General features: G+C 39.4%; 2 protein-coding genes across 3 annotated transcripts in view; both read left to right on the plus strand.

Moving 5' to 3' along the window:
* The window catches only part of LOC119795955 (unconventional myosin-XVIIIb-like), a 125,330-nt gene extending 98,733 nt beyond the window's left edge, over window positions 1–26,597 (plus strand). Inside the window, exons 39-43 of one of the 2 annotated variants that reach the window (XM_038304217.1) lie at window positions 8,050–8,183; window positions 8,280–8,321; window positions 15,745–15,882; window positions 20,034–20,968; window positions 26,404–26,597. In XM_038304217.1, the coding sequence (XP_038160145.1) occupies window positions 8,050–8,183; window positions 8,280–8,321; window positions 15,745–15,882; window positions 20,034–20,958 (1,239 nt within the window). In that variant the 3' untranslated portion in view covers window positions 20,959–20,968; window positions 26,404–26,597. The remainder of the gene's footprint in view (window positions 1–8,049; window positions 8,184–8,279; window positions 8,322–15,744; window positions 15,883–20,033; window positions 20,969–26,403) is intronic. The other variant, XM_038304218.1, reaches the window with a different exon arrangement.
* Window positions 2,748–5,581, plus strand: LOC119795956. Its single transcript, XM_038304219.1, has 3 exons — window positions 2,748–4,565; window positions 4,670–4,738; window positions 5,089–5,581. Exon 1 carries the CDS (start codon window positions 3,014–3,016, stop codon window positions 4,271–4,273), a length of 1,260 nt encoding a protein of 419 aa, XP_038160147.1. The 5' UTR covers window positions 2,748–3,013; the 3' UTR covers window positions 4,274–4,565; window positions 4,670–4,738; window positions 5,089–5,581.
* Window positions 26,598–26,920: the final 323 nt, after the last annotated feature.

Consider the following 26,920-nt stretch of genomic DNA (forward strand, 5'->3'; position numbering starts at 1 on the left):
TTAAAAGGATATCAAACTGTTTTCAAAATACTTGAGATACACAAAGGGGGCTTACCACAGCAGCCTTGGTTGTGCAAAAATAACCCCTCAGGTTGCCTAAAGGTTTTTTCCCCAAGGCAGACTTTCTTGTCGTTGAAGCTTTGTTCCTGTTGAAACGTTCGAACATCAGGAGAGAGGGGTTTATTCTTTTAGGCCAAACCCTCAGCCCCCTTTTTCTACCAAATGGCTTTCTCGTTTTTAAGCGATTTGCAGTAACTTTAACCCAGCAAAACATCCAAAGTCATCTTCCTGTTATACCCAAAAACACACAAATCAGGGCATAGTCATTCCCCCCCAATAGTATTTTGGCAGAAAGTTTAAAGCTATAGTACAGGTGGTTTTCACAAAGAACATACGCAATGGGAACCCCATTGTTCTCAATCGGATTTTTCCACAGAACTAGCTTTGATTTTGGGGATTCACCTTTATCCACTGAATGGAAAGAGCGAATAACAAAAATGTTTTAACACCATGCCAAATGTTTTTTTTCTCAGGAATTTACCTGGATTTTTTGGGCAAACGGGAAAAAATGAAGCACAGAAATTGGGGTCAGTGATGAGACAAACCCTTTTAACAAAGGGGGCGTCCAATACAAACCCCCAAAGATGTGGAGGGAGGAGAAAAACATCTACAGGAACTCCTTTAAATTTTGGAGTTAACCGGGGAATTTTGAGTCCCCTTTTGCTTCCCCCAAACGTTTTTGGTTTTTGCAAAAAGAATGGTTCATTCGTCTGGGTGGGGTTTACAGGGGAAACTGAAATGCAGACCATTTAAAGGGCGCCTATGCCCCTTCCGGGAAAATGGAAGAAAGGGTTTTTACTGCACTTGCGGTTTTTAAAATGGTTTTTTTCCGTTTTTTTGAAACCTTTAATCAGGCTAAATTTTTCAGGGGGCGAAAAGGGAAAAGCAGACAAGCATAAGACGCCCTTTGTGTGTCCTGTTTTGGGTTTTTTAAAAATTTAAAAAAGGGTGCCCCAAGGAATAACAAAAAAAGGGCCCCTTTAAAACCCTTTAAAAGACTGATGGAAAAGTGTGTTGGCGACATGAACCTAAAAGAAGTTTTGGTGTTCATAGACGACCTGATTATCTTCTCATCGTCCCTGGAAGAACATGAACAGCGCTTGAAGCGTGTTCTTGAACGATTGATGACATACGGGTTGAAATTGGCACCAGAGAAGTGTAAATTCTTTCAGACCTCAGTAACCTACCTTGGTCATGTTGTTTCTGAGAGAGGAGTTGAAACCGACCCTGAGAAAATTGCGGCCTTGAAGACCTGGCCGATCCCGACAAATCTTAAAGAGCTTCAATCTTTTTTAGGATTTGCTGGATACTACAGACGGTTCATTCAGGGGTACTCTACAATTGTAAAACCACTTAATGAACTAACCTCTGGTTATCCACCAGTCAGAAAGCTGAACAAGAAACAGAAGATAAATCTAGGCTCAGATTATCGCGACCCAAAGGAGTCCTTTGGTCAGCGATGGACATCCCATTGTCAGAAAGCCTTTGATGACATAATAGGAAGGCTAACATCAGCTCCAGTCTTGGGATTTGCAGACCCCCAGCTTCCATATGTCCTGCATACAGATGCCAGCACTGTTGGCCTTGGGGCTGCATTATATCAGATTCAAGATGGTCAATCTCGAGTCATAGCTTTTGCAAGTCGAGGACTTTCAAAGAGCGAGAGAAAGTACCCCGCTCATAAGCTTGAATTCTTGGCCCTTAAATGGGCTGTCACAGAAAAATTCTCCGATTACCTATATGGTACAGATTTTACAGTAGTGACTGACAGCAACCCACTTACCTATATTTTAACATCTGCAAAGCTTGATGCGACAGGGTACCGGTGGTTGTCTAGTCTGTCTACTTATTCATTCAGTCTTCAGTACAGAGCAGGAAAGCACAATCTAGATGCCGACGCACTCTCTCGCCGACCTCACGATCCACCACAGGATGATTATGCATCCAAAAAAGAAAGTGAGAGAATCCGGCAGTTCACACTGTACCATCTGAGCAATCCTGAAAGTCCAGAAAACGTTTCCAAAGAAGTGATTAAGGCTATCTGTGAACGTCATATGGTCACTTCATCTGTAGCTGGTGTTCAAGCCACCACTCCTGGGTTAACTTTGGTCGAATCCCTCTCTCACCAGTCTACAGCCATTCCTGACTGCTTCCAGCAGGAGCAAGTGGATGGTTCCCCTCTTGTCCATTCATTTTCAGAAGAAGAGTTACGGGAAAAACAAACATTAGATCCTGCCATCAATGCAGTCATTATACTCTTGGAGACTGGTGAAACTCCATGTCCCAGCCTTAGGTTGGAGCTACCAGAACTACCTTTGTTACTAAGAGAGTTGTCCCGGTTGGAGATGCAGAATGGAGTGCTCTATCGTAAGCGACAAGATGGTCCAAATATCTCATATCAGCTTGTGCTTCCTGAGGAGCTAAGAGCTACAGCACTTAAGAGTCTTCATCATGATATGGGTCACCTTGGAGTCGAACGAACAGTAGATTTGGCAAGAGCCAGATTTTACTGGCCAAAAATGTACATGACCATAGAGAAAATGGTTAAAACCTGTGAGAGGTGTATTCGTCGAAAAACACATCCAGAAAAAGCTGCTCCGCTGATGAACATTAAAACTTGCCGACCTCTCGAACTGGTATGCATTGACTTTTGTCAATAGAGCCAGATCGCTCAAACACAAAAGACATTTTAGTAATAACTGATCATTTTACCAAATATGCATTGGCTATACCGACTCCAAACCAGCGGGCACAGACTGTAGCGAAGTGCCTCTGGGAAAACTTTATTGTCCATTATGGTTTTCCTGAGAAGCTTCTTAGTGATCAGGGTGCTGATTTCGAGTCAAAAACCATAAAGGAACTTTGTGAACTTATTGGCATCAGGAAAGTGCGAACTACCCCTTACCATCCTAGGGGAAATCCGGTTGAAAGGTTCAACCGCACTCTGCTTCAAATGCTTGGAACACTTGATAAGTCAGACAAACTCCGCTGGAAAGACTTTGTCAAACCTCTGGTACATGCTTATAATTGTACAAAGAGTGATGTGACTGGATTCTCCCCGTACGAATTAATGTTCGGGAGACAGCCCAGATTACCCATTGACTTGATTTTCAGATTGCCCACCAATGCTACCAAACAGACTCATTCCCAGTATGTTGGTAATTTAAAATCTCGGTTGGAAGAAAGTTACCGTATTGCCACTACTAATGCAGGAAAGAATGCAAGTCGCAATAAAGCCCGATTTGACAGGCGGGTGATTGAATCAACCTTGCAGACAGGAGACAGAGTTCTCGTACGAAATGTGAAGTTGCGTGGAAAACATAAATTGGCAGACAAGTGGGAGGAGGACGTCTATATTTTCCTCAAGCAAGCTGGAGAAATGCCAGTTTACACAGTTAAACCGGAAAATAAAGATGGACCAGTACGGACTCTGCACAGAGACCTGCTTTTGCCATGTGGGTTCCTGTCAGCAGCTGCAGAACCTGAAATAGTCAAACCTTGTCCAAACAGCAGACCCAGAACGAGACAATGTCCAGTCATCGAGAGTGAGGAGCAGAGCATTTCAGATTGGGATGATATACCTGATTGGACATTCGTCCCTCGTATTACATCTAAACCTAATGATTATATCATAGTGCCTGAAACTCACAAGTCGAGTGAGCCTCCTTGCGCAGTCCGGCACTCAGCAGGAACAGAGGAATCTGCAGTTTCCTTCACACCGGATAATCCAGCAACTCCCTCCCTTGTAGGTCATAGAAGTACTGGAGACATTCAGGGTGTATCAAGTGTCAACTTACCTGAAAATGTTGACTTACCTAAACATGACAACCTATCTGAAGTGAACATTTCACCTGAACTGAACTCGGTGAACAGATCCCCTCAGTGTTTGGATTTGCAGCAATCTGAGGACATTCCTCCAGATAATGAGACAAGCTCAGATGCAGCATGTGATGATGGGTTTTGTAAAGCAAATGAACCCGTTACTGCCCAGCCTGAACCCTTAAAGTTTCAGATTGATGGACTTCAAGAGGCTGAAACATCTCTTCGTCGCTCTCAAAGAGTACACACAAAGCCTAAAAGATTAGATTATGTAAAACTAGGAAATCCTCTGATAATGGTAGTGAATTCTCTTTTCCAGGGTCTAAGTGAGGCATTGACTAGTTCCATGAATGGTTTTGAGAATGTGTCCCATGATTTCGTCAGGCCTGCCTAAGCTGTGTTAGTCAGTATTGCATTGTGAATGCCCAGGGACGGGCATACCCTTCAGAGGGGAGGGTGTAACATACATAAAATGGCGATGTCCCTTTAAGAGTCAGAGGACCACTGCCGCGCGGGTCCTGTCTTGCTTCCCCGCGTCTGCAGTACTAGTTCTGGCGTGAGGAGGAGACTGCTGAGCTGTGCAGTGTGGTAGTCTGACAGTTATAGTTCGGATACAAACTTAAAACAAACAGTTTGCAGTTAAAATTACCGTTTATCATCCACAGTTCAAGCTGGAAATAGTTGAGGTGAGTTAAAAACTAAAGTTTTCTGCCGAGCATTAAAGCTACCTTGCTAGCCTTGTTAGCTCTTAGCTATTAGTTGCTGGAGGTTCATTTTGTTCTCCATTCAGTTGAAGTGCCCCACCTGTCCGGACTGAGAGCCATCATATTGTTGTCCCAAACAGGTTGGAGTGAGATCGGTAAGCATATTTTGTGCATTTCCTTTAGGTTTTTGTTCTGTTTATCACATTGCTGTTAAATAATAGCGTTTAGTTGGATGTAGTTAATAATTAAAATGTAAACTTTTACTGAGTTGGTTAAAAAGTAATGTTTTATTATTGTGTTGAAAAATATTTTACAATTAGAAGAATAAGTGAATTGATAATGTGGTGAAATACTGCATTGAGGTAAAAGGGAAGTGGTTATTTCAAATTTGAGTAACTTAACACATTGATGTTGGATATGATGTCTAGAGAAGCATGATTCAGGGATTAAAGCTAGAACAGCTTAATAAAAATTCTGTTATTCTGCTGGTCCTGTCTGTTGACAGGTCAGGTTTTTTTCTTTATGCTGGATTATTCCTGAGGTGGATTCCTCCGGTGATTGATGGCGAGCCTTCCCACCTGGACTTAGAGAAAGAACTGGACTCATTCTTTTCCATTTGGAGTCCTGCTGCACCCTGCGGTGTGGTAGGCCTGTTTCACTCACATCTTCACGCACAGTTGGTTATGCACGGGACCATTGACTTACATTTTTTCACTTTTATTGTTTCATTCTGGGATTTAAGACCTTATTTTTTTTACAAGATTTATTTCGGACATTAGAACAGACCACTGTGGTGGACATTCTCCTCAGGTGAATGATGATGAGTCAGACCTGAATTGGAACTGAATTTAATCTGAATTGTTTATTACAAATTTGAATTCATATTAAGAGGGTGCACCCAAGATATTTAGAACTGAGAATTAGAACTTGGCCAAGTATTGCTATTATTTTATTTCATTGTTGATTTTATTGTGTGTATTTTATTTTCATGATTTTGTGTTTCATACAACTGTTTTGTACAATGTTACATTTCATATCACTAAAGTCAGTTGTTCTTTAAATCCATCCAACCGCTTTTGTGTGTCATTTAAACACCCCACTATGCTCCCATAGCCGAACCTATTGGCCCATTTATCTAAAATACTTAATACCCTTCTTTACTGTGTTACATGTATGTTACATCAGAATCTCCACAAATCTGAAAAGAAGCAACATAAAAATACATTTTGCTTGTGAGTAGGTTCATACGGGTCATTTCTGGATAGTTTCATATTATATATACAAAAAAAGAAACAACAACACTGCTTCATGTTAAGCAGGATTTACACCAGTATCACATTTTTAACTTTTAACACTTTTGGTTTTATTAAAGGAAATATCAGATTTTCTCAGGTGCCAAAACAAAATATAACGGCTCTGTAAAGGCTCACCAGAGAGCAGAACATAAAGTTAACATGACTATAACAGCTGAATGTGGTGATTTCCATGTTGCTCAGCAAAACGCTTCACAAATGTATTTAGATCCAATGCCTTTGTGCGTTTTGATTTGAGTTCAACCAAACTTGATAGTCTCTTTTCTGTCATAGTTGACCGCAAATATTTCTTTATGAGCCTGAAACGTCAGGCCTAACTAACATCATAGTTAGAGAAATAACGTTCTGCAACCTGATTTTTATCATCTCAAAATCAACATTGCAGCTATGCTAGCAACATTGTGCTTTCATTATGATTTCATTTTCTCGATAGAAAGTTAATCAGTTTTTTCCTGTTTCATCCCGTTTCTCCTCTCCCCATCACCCCTGGCTCCCTCGCTTTGCCTCATTTGGTTTTCAAAACAATCAGTCTCAGTCGCTCTCGCGTCATCTTGTGCTGCATTCACTGCAATCCGGCATTGGAAATTAGCGGTCGTAATTCTCAAATGATCCATAATTTATAAGCCTCGCCACCCCTACCGCCAACTGGGGGGGCAGCTGGGGTGGCAAGGCTGTCATTTAGGGTGGCATTTGCCACCCTATGCCACCCCAGTAGATCCGCCTATGCTCCAGATATTAATTTGATGAAACAAATATTTCATCTAATAAACCTATTAATATATCAATGATCTACAGTAGTAACCATTCAAACTTTCCTTGATGGGCCCTTGGCTGGTCCCCTAAGATTCCTTTTTTAAAACATCAATTTTTGTACTAAAATATTATTTTTGTCTATCTATCAATGATCAGAAGTTGATTATTTGTCGACATCGCAAGTATAGTGGTATCAGAATAAAGTATGTGCTAAATCCTAACCCATACCACAGGAATTCTGACTTTTCACTCTTTAGTTTTCTCTGTTTTGGTGTTTCACATAAGATCCCTTTAAAACACATGAGTTTTTTTTGTTGGAATGTTGCAAAATGTGAAAAGGTTTCAAGAAGTATGAAATCCTTTGCAAGGCCCTGCATGAAAAGCCCAATGCTCTTACATCAGCTTGTTTTGAAAAGGAGAATTCAGTACAAAACACGCCGCTCAATGCCCAACAAGTCCTATAGAAATCAGAATGACTGAAACAAGTTGTTTACTTCTACCTGTTATTCTGCTGCAGTGAAGCTTTCGATATTCAACTCGTCTGAAAGATTTTGAGCTCAGCGAGAGCGGAGGATGGTTGTTTGTTGAACTGGGCTGTGGCGTACAAAGAATATGATTTAATTTTCCAAGAATGCTTCTCGTTCTCATGCTCAACAGATTCGTTGGTGACCTCTGAGGGGAAAAAAGACTCACTAATTATTCAGTTATTAGTGCAAAGCTATTCTCATGCACAGAGTTGCCCTTTATTAAGAACCTTCCAACTGGCCTTGCACACACACACTCTTGTTTCATGAATAAACATTCATACTCATATATCCTCCTCCTCCTTACCCTGCATCGTTCTTTAGCGTCTCTCTCATCCTGCTTTCTCTCTCTGCGACTGTGATTAACTCTCATTGTCTGTTCAAGGTTACGAACACGCACACACTCATATGTGCTCAAGCGTCTCTATGACAACCGCTGCTCCCACACCCATCTCCTCAAAGCCAGCAAAGCTAATAACTTTGAAAGCTTTGAGGCGTTTGCACGTGTGAAAGGTCCCATGTTCGTATGGAGACGTGATGCAAGAGAGAGAGACTGAGGAAAAAATGACACATGAAAAGCAAGATGAATTAATCAATCAATCTTTTTTTTCTAGTGTCAGTGAGAGTATGTAACATTTTTTCTAAGATAAACTTGAGTACAGATAGGGTTATGTGGGTATGTGTGAGGACAGTCAGGCTGTGACGGATGAGGTTATGAGAGCTCAGCAGGAAGTAATCTCAGTAGGAGATTGGAAGCCTGGGGTCTCTACAGGTTGCAATGGGAGGGATGCACACAGCTGAGGAGATGAAGGTGAACCGAAGGGCACTGTACCCCTCGCATCCTCACACATCCTTCCAATTCGGTTTGTTTTACAGGAAATGCAGGTGGAGGAACTCTCTGCTGTCAGACAGACTCTACAGGCTGACCTAGAGACATCGATCCGCCGCATCGCTGATCTGCAGGCTGCCCTGGAGGAAGTGGAATCCAGCGATGACAGTGAAACTGAAAGGTAGTTAGCTCCATGCAGGATAGCTCTCTGATCACACCAACATACACTATCCCTGTGTTTACACTGAACCTTTGACCACTGTGCTTCTAAATGCAGCGTTCAAACTGCTGTGGAGTCTTTTACTCGCAAAAGAGATCTGTAAGGAACTGCTGAGTGGGTTTGAAGTGTTGTATTTGTGCTTCACAGGTTTGCTCATGTGATGCAAATACAGACCATAAAATTTTACACTGAGGAACAGTTGTAGAATGCTCATTATGAAGTCATAATTCTGCCAAAAGTGTGACCAATTTTATTTAAAGGAAAAGTCCAGTCAACAAGGAATGATCAATGGATAATTATTTATACCTAGCATTAATCAGTAAAAAAAAAAAAAAAGTCTGGGAGCGGCCATTTTTGCCCAAATATAGTAACACCTCACTCCTGCCATCTTCCAGCAGTGACGTCACGGTGCGGTAAGCCTAGCGCCATTCTCCCCGCTTTACAAGCAAAATCAATGGGAACTACTAGACACATCTGCAATCAACAACAATTAGTGAAGATTTCCAGAGGACTTCACCATTGAAATTCACCAGAGCTCTTACTCTTAATTAAAAACATTTATCATTTATTAACAGTATGTAATACTTCCAAACTTAAAGTATTTTCAAACTGTAAACTACTCTCAGGCGCATTTTGAATGTTTGATGCATTTAAGCTAAATACCATGAGGTCCCCTAATATCCTACTCCGATTTGTCACTTTGAAAAAGGAACCAACCTAGGAAAGTACCTGTGATTGGCTATTTAAAAAAATATTGTGGCTCTTCAAACAGTATTATTTTCTTCCTAGATGACACTGGATACAGTGGGGCAAAAAAGTATTTAGTCAGCCACCAATAGTGCAAGTTCTCCCACTTAAAAAGATGAGAGAGGCCAGTAATTTTCATCATAGATATACCTCAACTATGAGGAAATCACATTGTCTGATTTTTAAAGAATTTATTTGCAAAATATGGTGGAAAATAAGTATTTGGTCAATAACAAAAGTTCATCTCAATACTTTGCTATATACCCTTTGTTGGCAATGACAGAGATCAAACGTTTTCTGTAAGTCTTCACAAGGTTTTCACACACTGTTGCTGGTGTTTTGGCCCATTCCTCCATGCAGATCTCCTCTAGAGCAGTGATGTTCTGGGGCTGTCGCTGGGCAACACGGACTTTCAACTCCCTCCAAAGATTTTCTATGGGGTTGAGATCTGGAGACTGGCTAGGACACTCCAGGACCTTGAAGTGCTTCTTACGAAGCCACTCCTTCGTTACCCGGGCGGTGTGTTTGGGATCATTGTCATGCTGAAAGACCCAGCCATGTTTCATCTTCAATGCCCTTGCTGATGGAAGGAGGTTTTCACTCAAAATTTGACGATACATGGCCCCATTCATTCTTTCCTTCACACAGATCAGTCGTCCTGGTCCCTTAGCAGAAAAACAGCCCCAAAGCATGATGTTTCCACCCCCATGCTTCACTGTAGGTATGGTGTTCTTTGGATGCAACTCAGCATTCTCTCTCCTCCAAACACGACGAGTAGAGTTTTTACCAAAAAGTTCTATTTTGGTTTCATCTGACCATATGATATTCTCCCAGTCATCGTCTGGATCATCCAAATGCTCTCTAGCGAACTTGAGACGGGCCTTGACATGTACTGGCTTAAGCAGGGGGACACGTCTGGCACTGCAGGATTTGAGTCCCTGGCGGCGTGGTGTGTTACTGATGGTAGCCTTTGTTACTTTGGTCCCAGCTCTCTGCAGGTCATTCACTAGGTCCCCCCGTGTGGTTCTGGGATTTTTACTCACCGTTCTTGTGATCATTTTGACCCCACGGGGTGAGATCTTGCGTGGAGCCCCAGATCGAGGAAGATTATCAGTGGTCTTGTATGTTTTCCATTTTCTAATAATTGATCCCACAGTTCATTTCTTCACACCAAGCTGTTTACCTATTGCAGATTCAGACTTCCCAGCCTGGTGCAGGTCTATAATTTTGTTTCGGGTGTCCTTTGACAGCTCTCTAGTTTTGGCCATGGTGGAGTTTAGAGTGTGACTGTTTGAGGTTGTGGACAGGTGTCTTTTATACTGATAACGGGTTCAAACAGGTGCCATTAATGAAGGTACCAAGTGGAGGACAGAGGAGCCTCTTACAGAAGAAGTTACAGGTCTGTGAGAGCCAGAAATCTTGCTTGTTTGTAACTGACCAAATACTTATTTTCCACCATAGTTTGCAAATAAATTCTTTAAAAATCAGACAATGTGATTTTCTGGATTTTTTTTTTCTCATTTTGTCTCTCATAGTTGAGGTATATCTATGATGAAAATTACCGGCCTCTCTCATCTTTTTGAGTGGGAGAACTTGCACTATTGGTGGCTGACTAAATACTTTTTTGCCCCACTGTATGTTAGCAAAGCATTTGTCAGTTGATGACATAGATAGTTGTTAGATATGACGCCAGAGCACCGATTAGCCTTAGAGTCCTTTACTAACATTAGTAGCTAAACCAGGAAGAAAATAGTACTATTTTAAGAGTTAATTTACCTTAAAGGAGCCAATTACAGGCAGCATATCAGGTTGGTTCCACCATCACAGAGACCCAAGTTGGCACAAGCTCACGGAAACAGATCCGCACGTACAGTGCGTAGCAGAGAGGCTACAGCCGCTTAAAGAGCAAAGATAGTGCAGAGAAGGTGTGAGATATATTAAGGGGCTCAAGGTATTGAATTTGCAGGCATAAGACTTTCAAAATATGCTTGGAAAGGTGTTTACGTGGTGTTTTAAAGTCATAGGGAAGCGGCTGTTCCAAACGTTTAATTTCCGAATTCTCCCGAGTGGAGCACGACTTAACACGAGTGAATAAAGTGAATGTCATTGGTCGTTTAGCAAGGGGGCGGGATTGTTGTGGCAGAAGGTTCGCAATCAAGTTTGGTTGTAGCCGGTTTCTCAAAAGCATCTTGCTAACCAGTTAGCAACTTAGTGCTAGTAGGTTCCCATTGGGAAATTCCATTGGGACCAAGTAGCACTAAATTGGTCACTTAGAAACGACACTGCCAAGGAACGGTATGGACAGAGGAAACATGCAAGAGGAGGAGAGTTTTGTGTCGGAGGCCGTGGATGAGTCTCCTTCATCATCCATTTTTTATTTAGAGGAGGAAAGCGGGGATGAAGATGTTGTGGAAGAGGACGCCAGGGCGGCAGAAGCTTGGTTTGGTGTAGAAGGCTTACAGCCGTACATGTTTGAGCCCTTGCCTCGCAACGCTGCCAGTTCTGTTAGCTCTACGCCTGCTGAAGACACAGACGTCCATCCCCGTGAACACTGGGACAGAACTCAATGGGAAAGGAAAGGATTCTGATTTCAACCGTTGCGTATATTAGCTGCGACATATGAATCAAGATCCTATGACCGAAAAAATGTTATTGACGGATGACCGTTGATTATGATTGGCTGAATTTAGGTGTGCAAGCTGACGTATAACTAACTGGCCTGCATAAGATAACGAGAAAAAAAAAAGAGATTTTAAGAAAGGATTTTTTTTTAAATAGAAATTTTCTAAATTTTGGGAGAAAATAATAATAGAGTCCATTTACATACATGTTTAAGCCAGAATGATTTGACATTTAAATATAACTTCCCTACGACTTTAAATAAAACAAATTTGATGAGTGTTTATCGTAAATGTGCGCTTTTGAAAGAATTTTGACCTCATAGCTCGTTAGTGAAAAAAAAATTGTTAGAAAGAAAATTCCTGATTTTACAATTCTTTGTGTTTATTCAGTTCAACAGTTACAATAACATTGTACTCACCAGAGATGCTTCTTGGCTGAGGAACAGAAGTATCCAGTTTCTGGTTAAAGCATGGCTTATGTTTTAAAGATGTACATTTTGTGGTCTCTTAAGTAGCTTTAATTTGATTTTTTTGTTCCCATCAGGAAAGGTTTGGACACGACTGATGTGAAGAGCTAAAAAGCCTTGACTGTTTGGAAAAACCCAGAATTGGCAACAAATTGTCATAGTGGACCTTGACCTCCCCAAACTCTTATTTTCTAGAAGCAAACATGTTTCATATTCAGTTTTCAGGTTGCAGATAAAAATACTTATTTAGCACACTTTAATAGATCCATGACTAGCTAAACATGTGAGCCTAAATATGTTGTAATTTTCCTATAAATTTAAAATTTGATGTTTGTGATATCTAAAATCCCTTTCTATTTTTTCATCCATGTAAGTCTGCAATTTCTTTCACCTGTGAAATGCATACTGGGCAGATTAGGTTTTATTGGACTGGAGACTATAAAGTAAACACAGGAAGGCTAACATTTCCAAAGTTGCTATTTATCGTATTTGACTGGTGTAAATCTAGACAGTGACACAATGTTTTCAGTTTTCATGCGATATCTGTTGAGACAAACAAATGTACAGTAGTCGGCTTTTGATCTACTGTTTACTATAATCAAATCAATTAATCAATTTCTTTATTGTCAACTACAATTTGCATTGTAATCGAGATTTCTGTTTCAGTACAAACGTTACATCACATACATTGGTGCGGGGTGGGGGGGCTCAACATTGTGACCCAAACTCAGTTGGTTTTTATGGATTATACTCTAGGAGTCTTTTAAAACGCTCCCCGCTGCAAATTTCAAAATAAAGGTTTTCCATTTACACTTTAATATTGTATCTTTTGACCTACTAACAGGCAAAAAGTGTGATTTGACTATAGCAAATTGATTCTAAATACTTGCTGTGTCAGACCCTTTCTTTAACACACAACCCTGCTAGACTTTCAAAGTAAGACTCCAGGGATCTAAAAAATAAAAGCTTCTTTATTTAACACACTGATTTATTGCAGCATTTGACTCAACATTATGACCCAAACTCAGCCTGTTTTTATAAATTAGACTCTATTATTGTTTTCAAAATGCGCCCCACTGCAATTTTCAAAATAAAAGTCTACCATTGCCACTGCCATAAAGCATGTTTTAAGATAATAACAGGGGAAAAGACTGATTTAACAAATGGAAATAGTTTCTGTATCACTGCTGGGCGTGACCTTTTCCTTAACACACAACCCTACTAGACTTTCATAATAAGACACCACAGACCCTACAAAATAAAAGCCTCTTCATTATTCACACTAATTCATTGCGGCATGAGGCTCATTGTTTTGACCCCAACTCAACCAGTTTCTTGAAATTAGACTACCAAGGCACACTTGAGTGCAACTTTTTACATAAAGCACTTCTATTTCCTCTGTAATAAAGCATAGACTAATCTAAAAATAAGGAAAAACAGAGATTCAACAATTGTAAATCAATTCCATGTCTCTCCAGAGGCTGACTGTATGCTGAAGACACAGCCCTGCTAGACCTTCAAAATAAAACAACAGGTCCTCTACAAAATAACAGCCTATAATATTTACTCAGCAATTTATTGCACTATAGGGATTACCGTAACTGTGACCATGTCTGGTGACATCAGTCACCAGTAGGTGTGACGTCAGCTGCAACTAGCTGTTGCGACATCAGTCGTCCCCTAGGTGTGTCAATGCTAGTGCCAACAGGTGTTGTGAGGCCCGTCCCCAGTAGGTGAGGCGACGAGAGTCACCACTCACTATGCTGATGCTAGTTGCCATCAGCCATGAACAAGCAATTTGCCACCTGGTATGGTCATATATGCCAATGTATGGTGAACTCAACTAACCCCCTTAAGCCTTTGGTTCCAGTCCAAATATTACACACATACGAATATGCACCAAGTGGCAGGCACCTCAAAAATTTCCTTGGGGAAGTTTTCCAACATCTTAAACACTTTAGATCATAAAGAGTAACAGCATAGTTACTTTGGCCAGTAACAAGTTACTTTCATTGAGCAGTAACTGAGTAACTAAAACTATTATCTTTCCAAACACTGGTATTCATACGCTTTACTTAAGCCGGAGGTCCTTTTGAATCTGAACCAAGTTTAGCTCAGCTGTCTTTAGGCAGTTTTAACAATTGTCAGTAAAACAGAGGCCACACCTCTCCTGCAATTTTCAGATCTCTCTAGAAATGTTCAGTCCGATCCAAGTCTTAGTTCTGATAAACCACATTGAGATCTTTGCTCTGTGTTTTGGATTGTTGCGCAGGCCTGAAGTCTGAAGCGCTCTGGATTAGGTTTCCACCTTAGAGAGGAAATACAGTAGATCCATATGATCATTACCCAGATTATTTCCTGAGGAAGATTAATCCTCAAAGTCTGCAGAACTTCTGCATATAACTTAAAATGAACAGACTTTAACACAGCTGTTCAGTGTGAATCTTTTTTTAATTAAAAATGAAATGGAATAAACAAGAGACCATATCTCCTGTCATATTTATCATTTTCAGTTTTTTTGTGTTACAAAGCTTCATCCTGTTTCTCACCGGTCAGCGTGCCGGTCAAAGCAGCTCTGCTGCACATCTGAGGAAAAGTTTAGAGACTCATGGCTATTTCAATAGCAGAAACTGGCCTAAAATACACATTCATCCCCTCAGAATGCAGATGCAGCAAATGCATCCATTAACATCTTAGCCATTTAAAAAGCTTCAAAACCCCTAAAAATCACAGAGCCATTGAGAGCAATCATCCCCTCCTACACCAAACTAGCAGCATTACTTCAGGAGCTCATCGGTGGGCCAGCTACGAGGTCTCAAGAGAACCAAGCACATCATAAATAAAGCCTTGCTAAAATAAAAAACATCAGTTGCTTCAGTTGAAGTCCATGATAATGATTTAACAAAAAGACATCCACAGGGGAACATATGTCATCAACAGGACCATCTCACAGTTCATAAAAAAACATCTCAACACAGAAGGTTTTGGCATAATCAAAGGCTGTATTTCAATCCCCTCAATGCTCAAGAACGTGTCTGAAATTTTACGGGATCATCAATCATCTGTCAAAGTGACGTAAAAAACTAATAGGTACAATCAACCAATAGGTTCAGGGGGAAGTTGCACTTTACCATCCATCCCGGCTGATTCTCGGCAAACAGAGGAAATCTCAGGTGGCAGATACTTTGTTTTCTCTGCGTAACCAAAAAGGGATCAAAGATTTGCAGGAACTTTTTTTCAAACCTGAAATTTTTTACCAAATCAACAGAACTAGTGAAAGAAACCAAACGAGCCCCATTCCACAGGGGTGGACCTGTTCGTCCGGTTCAATTTGCATGTTTACTGAGTCAAAACAAGGCTTTGTTTTTTTGGTCCACTTTACAAACCCTCAACTATTTCTGACATTTCGAATTGAAAAAGCTTCCTGGATGAGAAGTGAAATGTCTTCAAACTTGGAAACAGAGTCCAGTGGATTGTTTTTGTAACTTTTTGGAACAACTAGTGGAGTCCTAACTATAAACCAACACCGTCCTGTAGTGAACTCATCTTTAGTTGTTTAGTTGCAGTCATGTCTTGTAACCAGCTGTAACATGCTTGCATGTGTGTTGCTGCTGATGATGCTTGGCTGCTTGCTCTACAAGGTGAAGGGAGATCCTGTCTGTTAAGATGTCCTTCTTCATCCTGCAGTGACACTGTGTCCAGTGTTGGTTCTGTTGGCTCCAAGGATGTGGGGGAGGGCAATCGGTCCCGTAGAGGTGGTTCTCCCTACAGCAGCCAAGATGGCCGTCAGTCTGTCACTGATACCATGAGCACCTACAGCTTTCGGTAAGTTTCCTATTTTCTTTTAACTTTAAATGGATTCATGACTAGTTGAGCATGTTGTCCTAAACATGTTGTTATTTTCCTATTAACTTAAAAATGGTCATTTGTAACCTCATAATTACTTAAAGCCATTTTTTCACCGGTGCAATGCATGCAGGGTGGATGGTGTGGTTAGGTCTTAATGAACTGAAACCTACAGAGTAAACACAGGAAGGATAAAACTACAAGTTAAAGTTGTTTTTATTGTTTTATCTTTGAAAGGGTGTAAATTGAGACAATCATACATTGCGACACAGTTTTCATTAGCACATGAGATATCTATTTAAACAAACAAACATGATTGATTTGTGATCTACTGTTAATCATCAGTACTATAAAGAAATACCGAATTAATTATGTATCCATTTAATGTATCGAGGTTGCACAGTAATTATTAGTTATTTTAAGTACATGTTATTACGTCATGTTAGACTCACCCATTTGAGTTTTGTGTGATTTGGAGCTGTTCTGAAGATATTCGGTTTAGTTATATCCAAGTAACGTCTTCTTATGGGCAATGAGTTGAAGCCACAAACTAAACTGTTCATAACTTATTCCTAATGGCACGCCAGCATTCATAGTATGTAGTGCAACGATTGTAAAAAAAAATCTTACAGTGTATGCCCGGCTTTAGCGGGAGAAGATGATGGATGGAGGGATGGCTTTTTAAAAAGAAAATAGCTTAAAGTGCTCAAAGTTCTGAACCCTGGCCTGCTTTCTTCAGTTTTGCGTCACTACTGGCAGCAGAGAAGCTCACTGTAGTTATCAATAGTATTCATCCATGCTTTACAGAAGGATAGAGAGGAGCGCACAGGGTTGGTTTTTCAAAATTAAATAAAATTTAACAAAAGGTCTGGCTGCTTTTATTTTGAAGTGACGGTGCCCCACGATCGCCTACATGTAGTGGAAAACCTGCCCTTTTCTGTTTGCATGTTTGTTTTTCTTATTGTGATGTTCTGTTTATATTTATCTATTTCTCTTGTAGCAATACTTTGTGCAGAGCTGTTGCACTACTGGGCTATAACAATAAATTTGACCTTGACCTTGAAAAACACATATGGGTAAACAGCTGAAAAACCTTTATTATATTTTAACCTGTCTTCGGGATGATTCTGACTTAATGATGAGGTATTTTTCAAAGCCTTGAATCCTCCTCAGTGTAATCCTAATCTTTAGCTCCGTCCACAGATTCACCAACAGATTCATGTCTGGAATCCTAAAGGGCTGCAACAAAACATTAATATTACCACAAATCAATAGAAAGATTGATGAAGTGGAAACAGCTTTAAACCTGAATCTGAAGTGACTCATTTTGGGCTTTACTAACCAAAGCTACTGTGTCTTTCTGTGTTTACCTACAAATAAGCAGTAAGCGTTAATATTTTCTTATATGTCATAATGGATTGTTGTTCAAATAGGTCTCCTTTGCATTTTAATTAAGAAGAGAAAGGCTCAGAAATAACCAGTGTTGTTGTCCCTGAGGTGTTTAAAAATAAAGTCAGGAGCAGGAACAGAGGATTAAAAGCTTTTTGGGGATTGCTGTCCATGGAGGAATGGCTACCTTTCACTTGGGCTGTTAGTTTTAAACATATCACCCTGTCTATACAGACTTAACCTCACTGTTATGGCTGCTCATAGCTAGAGCTCTTGGAAAATGGATTAATAAAGGAATGGAATGAGATCAGCTACAGTTGTATGGAGTTATTGTTGCAAACAAGTAACTCCTTTTGTGAAGAGAAATTCATACATTTCATTCCAAACAACTTTTAAACTCTTCTTATTAAAAAGAAAAAATAAGTTATCAGAGTAACTTCTCATTTTTCTGAGTTTGTTTTTTTTCTCTCAAATTATTTAACTTTTTTTTCCCAATTTTGTTGTTTTTCATTTCTCTTTGTCATATTATTGGTTTTAAAAATTTCATTTATTTATTTTTTTTTCAAATTTCATTTTATAGATCAAATTTTTTTCCTATTTGGGGCGGGCTTTCCTCTGGACTGAGTCTAGAAGACACATTTCTATTGGTCCGCTGGACATTTTAACTGGTGTTGTGCAATTTCACCTGAAGATTCTGAATATCTGAAATAACTAGAACTGGGAGTTATAGCTAATTAATAGATCATTCAAATCCAGGGTAAAACCTATTAATGATTATTAGTTAATTTATTATAACTTTCATTTTGCTTAATCACCAGGGTTGTTAGTCTTTTACATAAAAGGTTGGACTCCTGGATCAGCTGTTTAAAATCTAGTTGCCTTCACTAATTTAGTAACTTAGAATATGGCGATCAGCAGTTAACTCTGTTCATTCAGATGTTCCTCAAAATTAGGGTGTATCTGACCTGACTGATTAATTATTCACTGCATAAAATAAGCAAAAAAGGCCACGGTTTACTAGCTTTACTAGCTAATAATCACACATTGTTACTGTATCACTAAACACTGATGTAAATAGATACAAGTAAATAAAAGCAAATAGAAAGGGGAAAGGGGTTTTAAGAGTCCATTCAAAAGTCTCTGAGGAATGTTTAAGTCTTAACGCTTAATGCAGTTAAGTGTCTTTTTAAAATAACAGCAGATAAGTGAGAATAAACACAGATGTAGAGAGACTAAATGCAATCAAAACAAAGTTTCAATCAGTTTTACTGTGAGAAATGAACAATGACTCAGGAATGCATTAATATATAGTAGGGCTGTCAAAATTAACAGGTTAACGCAAGATGATTAATTTCTGGAATTAACGCAATATTTTTTTAACGCGTTAACGCAGTCCCGCCCTGTTTTACCCACAATTCAATTGTCCGACATGAGCGAGAAAGAGGAATCAGAAGAACCCGTTGGCCCGCTGGATGGACAGTTCGAGTATAAAAACAAACAAAGACGGGACAATAAATAAGCATGTTGTGGTTTGGACTTTTCATTTCACCGAAGCGCCTCGAGCCTTAAGTATCATCTTAATGCCAAGCATTCATTTGTTGGGGCTTCAACTTCAGCTGTTAGGACACAGACCACCCTCACCGAACGCAGGGCATTAAGTAACGGTCCGCTTTACATTCAGAAAATATAAACCAGTTAGTTTGCCTTAACAACTGGCTAAAAGATGAATAAATAATAGGTAAAATGACCTCATGTAATTGTTTAAAAGTCAACTTGGTTGTTTTAAATGAAAAACGTTCCATTCACCCATCCTGTATTTGCTTAAAAAAAAAGAAGAAAAAAAGCAATGGCTAAGTTACCAAAACAGTTGAGAATTAAATTCTTTTTTTGGATTTGTCTTTAATAAAAACTAAATGTAATACCCATCTTGCTTATCTTTCCGTTTTGAAAAGAGTACACAGAAAATTTGTATTTTTCAATAATATTTAGGCTAGTGATTAATCGAAATTAATTCAAGAAACCTTGTGATTAATTTGATTAAAAATTTTATTCTTTTGACAGCCCTAATATATAGTGATGCTGGAAAGAATGAGTTAGTTCATCTGGTACCAGGCGGTCCAGTTCCGGGGCGGGCCAACTAAAGAGGGATTAGAGGACTCGTAAAATGGCTGCCAACATAATGTCGGTAATTAAGTAGCTTGGAGCTAATGATGCTAGTCCAACCTTAGTAGCGTAACTCTTCAAACAAATAGAAATAAATTTTTTTGGCTTAGACAATTTGCATATTTTGCATATTGTCTAAGCCAAAACAAGGTTTTTTTGGGGGCTGCTCTATAAAGCTTGGAACTCTAATTCTGACATTTTGAATTGAAAAAGCTCCTTGAATTGGAAGTGAAAAGTCTAAAAATTTGGAAACAAAGTTCAGTGGATTGTTTATTTTATTACTTTTTTTGGAATAAAAACAGCCATTACAAGTTCTTTTTTTTTTTTTTTTTATAAAATCTGAAAAAACAGCTACATCCTTGAGCATTTTTATAAAATTCACTTTTAGGAAAATGTCATTAGTTTTCCTTTTAACAATAATGAAAAAAAATCACCCCATACCAGCAGAAGGTGAAAACTTTCTGAAGACTGGAAGAAAAGAAACTGGACACAAACTCTAAATCAAGTCACTTTGCTAAAGGTGTTGTTAATACTGTTTTAGTTGCTTCTTTCAACATTTTTCTCTTGTTCATCTGCAGATCCTGTTTGGATCCTGATGAAGAGGGTTCTGACTTAGGAGGCGCTGGTTCCAGACATCTCAGCCGAGCTCCATCCTCCTCAGCGTTGTCTGAGCTGCTGGAAGGACTTCGTAAGCGCAGAGCGAGCACTGAGATGGTGGACGGAGCGGGCAGCGCCGTGTCCCTTCCCATTTATCAAACGACGGGAGCGTCCACACTCAGGCGAAGAGCCTCGGCTCTTTCTCTCGGTCCAGCCGACGTTCAGGAGCCCCGACCGGGTCCCAGCATCCTCAAACCTCCATCTCCTCTGTTGCCACGCGCCGCTAGTGCCCACTCTGTCGCCGACTCTGAGGTATCTGCAGCCGGTACCAAGCTTCCTCGCTTGAACTCAAGCAGCTCTGCCGCTTCCCTCCCTTCCCTGCCCCGTCTGTCCTCTTTGTCATCCTCTCTCGCTGCTTGCCATCCTCCTTCCCTGTCCATCCCTGAGGAGGACCACGACGAACCACTGCGATCCGTGACAATGCAGCGTTCGCCGCAGCCACTGCGGCGTTGCATGCTTGAGAGTGTCATGGCTACAGACGGAGGTGAAGGATCTCTGGGATCAGAAACCATGGTCTTCCAAAGCCGCCGTTTAACTGATGGTTTTGACGATGCGGCGTCAGACATCCTGCCCGCCATACGGAGAGCTCAATCCACCAGCAGTCTGGCCAGCTCAATCAGAGGAACCAGGAGGGCGCTGAGCGTCCACTTCGGAGAGCTGCCGCCTTCCACACGTAGCAGGAGAGGCTCTGAGACTGAGTCCTCCAGCTCAGGGGGAAGCTCCCAAGGTAGCGGGCCACGACGAAGATTCGAACAGCCACAAGGAGAGAGACTGGAGGCGGAGGGGAGTGAGGGGGGAGACGTGGCTTCAGTTATGAAGAAATACCTGAAGAAGGAGATCAACTGATGCAGGCGAGGTGAGCTGGTGAAAGGAAAGAGTTCGCCTGACAACAATGAATATTTTAATTCACTTTAATTACTTCAATTTCTAGGCTGTATTTCCCAAAAGCATCTCAGCTGATTGAGAAATCCAGTGGAGAGATCAAAACTCAACACCCCAGATATCATTTCTTCCTGATTTAAAAAACAGGTCCCTTAATACAACTTTATCACCAGCTCTGATCTACATTGTCTTCAGTTCAGTCACTTTGTGCTAAATACGTTCTTCTATCTCAGTATTAAACACTCCATCTGAGGTATAATGAACCCACCAACACCCCAATGTGTAAATTAGAAATGTATTTTATAATTTAGCCTCTGATAAAGTCTGAAGTCGGACGCTCTGAACATGTTTGTGGCCTACAGAGTCATAAGACTAGTGACTAGTGACTGGACGGTTGATACGACCCGCCTACATCCTCCACAAGGAGATGAAGCCGTAGTTCGTTTCTATAGTGCAGGCATGCGCTGCTCAGACCCTGTAGTTCAGTGAATGGGTGGAGTCAGAGTAAGAAAATATGCAAGAGGGGGTCACTCCAGTGGCTGGAAGTTGGAGGGGATTTCGCTGGAAATCGCAGGGAAGTGGACTGCCATTGGGCTGGTGTTTGACTGGGAGGGGCCATTTTGAATGGCTGCTACTGTATGAGAGAACACAGTAATGTGAAGTTAAGTGGAAGGGTTAGAATGTCTTGCAATAGAATACACACAAGCAACAGGTAAACTTAAGAGGACCTTGGTAAATGGCCTGTGATTTTATATCACTTTGCCACAGCTGCTCTGGGGCGCACTCACAGAAGCCGGACTGTTGTACACAGGTGCCAGAGGGCCCTCTGACCACCACCAGCAGGCAATATGTGTGTAGTTTCCTGCCCAGCAACACTGAAAGCCAAAGCCAGTGTTTGAACCAAAGGTGCTGATGAAGATTCTCAGTCATCCAGGTCATAGTCATTCCGTTAAAGTTTAAAAAAACAATCCACTGGACTTGGTTTCCAAGATTTAAAGACGTTTCAGTTTGAGAGGGGTGTGAAGGAAGCCATCTATGTGAAGAGAGAAAAACCAACTTTAAACAGAGGTGGTGGACTCAGATTCCAGCTTCCAAAAACCAATTAAATCATAGACATGATCCCTTCCAGATATCACCACACCCCCCACCCCATCACGGAGGAACAAAGCACCTCCCCACTTCAGCCGGTGAACAATACCTCCTTAATAACCGATTCTTAACAATCATAGACAGGTTTCAGATATTACAGGCTAACAATGGAACCAAACGACCCACTCGTCGGTTCCCATTTGCATGTTTCCAAGCGATACAAGACCTTGTCCATATCAGACTCAAACTCACTGCGGATCCAGACATTTGAATTGAGAAAGCTTCCTGGAGAGGTGGCGAAACATCTTCAAATCTTGGAAACCAAGTCCAGTGGATTGTTTTTTAAACTTTTACGGAAATTGAACCAAAGGTGTTCTGTCAGATGAGCATACCTGGTCAGACCAGCATACCCATAGTCAATACCCGTTTATCCCTTTAGTTTTTCCCTTTAGTTAGAAAATACATTTATTAATATATTTGGTGTTTTATGAAGCATATGGCGATCTTTTTTTTTTTGCACATGAGGTAGTTTAAAGTCTATTTTCCGTACAAATTAAAGGGATAAACACAAATCTGACGTCTTGCGCATGCATAGTGACTATGGGTATGCGCATCTGACAGAACACCGGCACCTCGGTTGTAGGGCAAACTTTTTTACAACTTTTTTAATGACCATTTAAGGCATCAAATATTCCAGAGAAGCTATACACCCTTTAAAACATAGAAACAAAAACATTGATCATGATAAAATAAGGTTATATACACCAAGTGTCCGTCCTGATAATGTTTGGATTTTCTGAGCCTAGATAGATCTCCAACATCAAGGTAAGAGCCTACCTACCTACCTACAATATGGTCCCCCCCCCCAAAGACCCGCCATCATTTAGATGTTGGTTTTTAGGCTAAATCTGGTCGGTCCTTCATAGTCTTGATTTAGTCTAGTTGTTGAAAATTGTAATGTGTTCGATCGGTCTGATTTTGTTCAAATTTTCTTAATTATTTGCACACTTCGCTGGAAGGTGTTAACTGGCTTAGCAGCAGACGGCTACTTCCTTTTTTACTCCCTACACCCATGCTCAGTATCGTACCTAATTCAACCTGGAGAGACTCTGACAGAGAACAGTTGCAATTAGAACATAGAAATGTTTACACAGGTAACATAATCATATTCTTCAAAATATTTCTATCTAAGGACAACCAGTTGATTGCGAGGACTCTTTTACTCTCTGCAATCCCTTGCACTGAGTATGCATGTAGCGACAGTGGAGAGGAAAACGCCATTTTAACCACCTCCAGCAGATTATGCAGATATTGCTGGGTGTGAATTTATGCACTTTGACCTATACCCATAACAATTTTCCAGTTGCCTTTTTTGTTTTTGTTTTAGATATTTTTAGGACCATCCAACTGATTGAGAATAAATTGTATTTAGACACACGTGATCCCTGTGGATGATCTTGCTCATAACTGGATCTTATATCAGTAGTTTATCATCTTACTTTGTCAAACAGATGACTTGTTTCAGAGAAAAACCTATAAAGGTAATAATAGCTGCTCCAGAAGCTTGGGTTATAGGCATTCCATATGATCCTGACTTATATGCTATGTTCATAGAAGTGTCAGGTTGAGTGGAGGTTAAGCAGAGAACAAACTTGCAGATTTAATATAGTTTCCAACAGAATCAAAAAACAGACAAAAAAAATGACGAAATCTAGAAAAACTTACATGAAGGGTAAAAAAATTATGCAGAGGAACCAGCAAACACTGACTGAACAGGAAGAGTATATATGGGAGACAGAAACAAAGACCAGGCTAAGCAGTAGATTGGGAGCAGGTGTGGGCAGAGGAAAGAAGGAAACTAGGAAAAAGGAGACCTGACACAAGAGGGCAACCAAGAAATATATAAGAACTCAAATACAATAAAAAATAACTAGAATAACACAAAATGGGAATAAAACCAATGAAAACTCAAAGATAAAACTTCAACAAAACCAAAACTATGACAAGAAGAAACAACAGGGCAGACAACAGGGCAGATGCGAAAGCATCAAATTCTCAAAGAGAAGTTTTGTTGCTGTAAAATAGTTATGTAGTAATAATTTCCAAAGCTTTTGTTTTATACCTTAATAAAAATGAAAAGCAGTAAAACCATCCAGTTACAGAGAGGTTTCCATCATAAATGTCAACAATTCATGATCTACAATGACCATTTTTCCTTCCTGTTTCTGATTTTATATATGAAATTAAAAAACTAGAATTATTGTAGAAAATTACTCCATAAGTGCTTCACACCAAGATTTGATAAACAAGTTTCCTCATAGATATAGATCAGTGATGAAAATAAAGGACTGTAAAACTAATGGTGGCTGAGAAGTATGGAGGACCAGTAGAGCCACATAAAAAAACAAGTCATTTCAAATTCAACATTTAAATAATCAGAAATCCTGCTTTGTCACTGCATGTTTTAAATTGAATTATTAAAGATAAATTATTTAATGTTATTTATATTTAATCTTATGATGAAATACTGCAATTTGAAAATTTTAAATGCTATAAATACCTTTCCTTTAGAGCTGCCCTGATACAACTCTTTTATTTCTGATTCAATATCTATATTTCAGCTTTGAATATGAACCAATACCAATATTGAAACAAAACAATATCCACCTGAATCAATAAATAAATCAATAGTGTGGAATGGTAGAAAAGGCTTGATCAAATTATATTTCTCAAAAAGAGAACAATACCCAACAACATCAGGTATGAGAACAAATGACCCATTTCTTATTAATCTAAGAATAAACATAAACAAAAGCAGATAAAAGTGTTCCTATGAGCTCTTATATAGGCTGATATATTTTGATTTATTTTTTGGAGGGTTTTATCAAATAGATTTCTGATATATTGAATCAGGAATCAGGACATTTATAAACATAATTCCTTTTCCCATTTCTGTTTCCTTTTTTCCTCTTGCATTTTCAAATCCTTTTTGCAGTTGTGTTTTTCACCCTCCACAGAAGTGTGCAAACACGTTTAAAATACATAAATGGGTAGCAAATGAATAAAAGCACTGCCAAGAAAGAAATATTACTACTTAATGAAACTAACACATAAAACACATGAGAAGGAAAAATACAAAAGGGAAATTCTGCAGTCACTAAAAATGGAAAAAAGATAAGTGCAAGCCTGCTGCAGAAACATAAACAAATACAAAAATCCTATGCAAATGAGAAGTGTTGCAAGTAAAAAAAAAAATTAAAGTTTAGACAAGCTGCAAATTAGGTCTTGATAACAGATTTACTCCAGACCACAAGGGGGAGATGATCATCAACTCACAAACAACTTTTTATCATTTTTCAAAATTTTTTATCTTTTAATCTAGATTTATGTTTGCTAGTCTAATGTTTGTGTTTGCAGTATTTTATGTATTTGCAGCACTTTTTAACCCCTCGGTTGATATAAAAAGTTGTTTTTTTTTGGCATGAGGTTCTGCCAATCTGTTACGGATTTTTTTTTTCCAGTTTTTAAAGAGAGATTCGAAAAAACTTTGTAATATAAAAGCTTGATCGATTATATTGGGATTAAAAAAAGAGGGAAACTCTCCAAACTACGTATGGATCTGAACCAGTTCCACTGGTTCTGTGAGAAAGAATGGGCTGAAATTTTAAAAAGCTTTTCAAAGTAAACCAAAACGTTTGACCCATTAAACTCGTAAAAATGCATTAAACTGCCCTAAATGGATGAAATTTAGTCTCATTCAATGTAAACTGTGAGAAGATATGTTTGTTTCTTTTCAAATTATATTTTATGTATGGCCTTCTTTCATTAGAAGGTTAAAAATAAGACTTAAATGTCACATGAAATATGTTTCTTTCATCAAATTTTTTTATTTGTGTTTATATGAATGCCTAAAGAAAAACCCAAATGTGTTTAGAGCACAGCTTGAAGGATAAAAAGACGATCATTAGCCGGAAACACGGCGGTGATTATTTTGGCTTCGCTGCAGAGGAACCATCAGCCACGGTCATTAATCATACTGTATAAAACACCACAACATAACAATGTCATTTTCTCCTAAATGAGCTGCACCCGCTCAGGTGACGTGTTGCATGACTCAGACAAAAATTTCCAGGTGTTTTTCCTTTTTTTTTTTTTTCCCAGTCTCAGATGAATATTAGGAGGATATATTCTCAGGTGTTATATGAATACAAGCTCAGGCTCGTATCTGCAGCTTAACATCATCTCTCCTTATTCTTTTACATCATCCTCTCTATTATGACCATCATGTTCTTTTATATTTTCTTTGTAATCTCCCATCAGCCTCCTCATGTGTTGGCTTCCAGCTGTGAGCTTCAAAGAGACCGAGGACCACGGGATGCTGAATGAAATGCTTAAGAAGACGACTCAGATGCTTTGGACTCCTCATCTAGATATTAAAGCCAAAGAGCACAATCTCTGTATTTTCAAATCAATTCTGTTTGTATATGATTAAAAAATAAATGAATAGTTTTCAATTTGTGTCTTTTATTTGAGTGTACCTGATACATATTAATGGTCTTTCACAATGTTTATGGAGTCTGAAAAGATGAAACATCAACTGAAAAATATCTAAATATAAAATCTATTTTGAAAAAAATGTAGGGGTACAAGTAAAAAAAGTATTCAAAAAATGACAGCTCATAACTTTGATTATAAATACCTTTTTTTAAAATCAAATATTAAAAAAGATAATTTTTTTGTCATGTTTTTAAAAATATCTGACCCACATGCAGGAAACCACTCAGAACCAGAGGAAAAGTTTAACCGGTTTATTGAAATATTAAATAAGGTTGATCCA

This window comes from Cyprinodon tularosa, unplaced genomic scaffold, assembly GCF_016077235.1.
Source record: "Cyprinodon tularosa strain WSP-4 unplaced genomic scaffold, ASM1607723v1 ctg529, whole genome shotgun sequence".
Classification (NCBI taxonomy): Eukaryota; Metazoa; Chordata; class Actinopteri; order Cyprinodontiformes; family Cyprinodontidae; genus Cyprinodon; species Cyprinodon tularosa.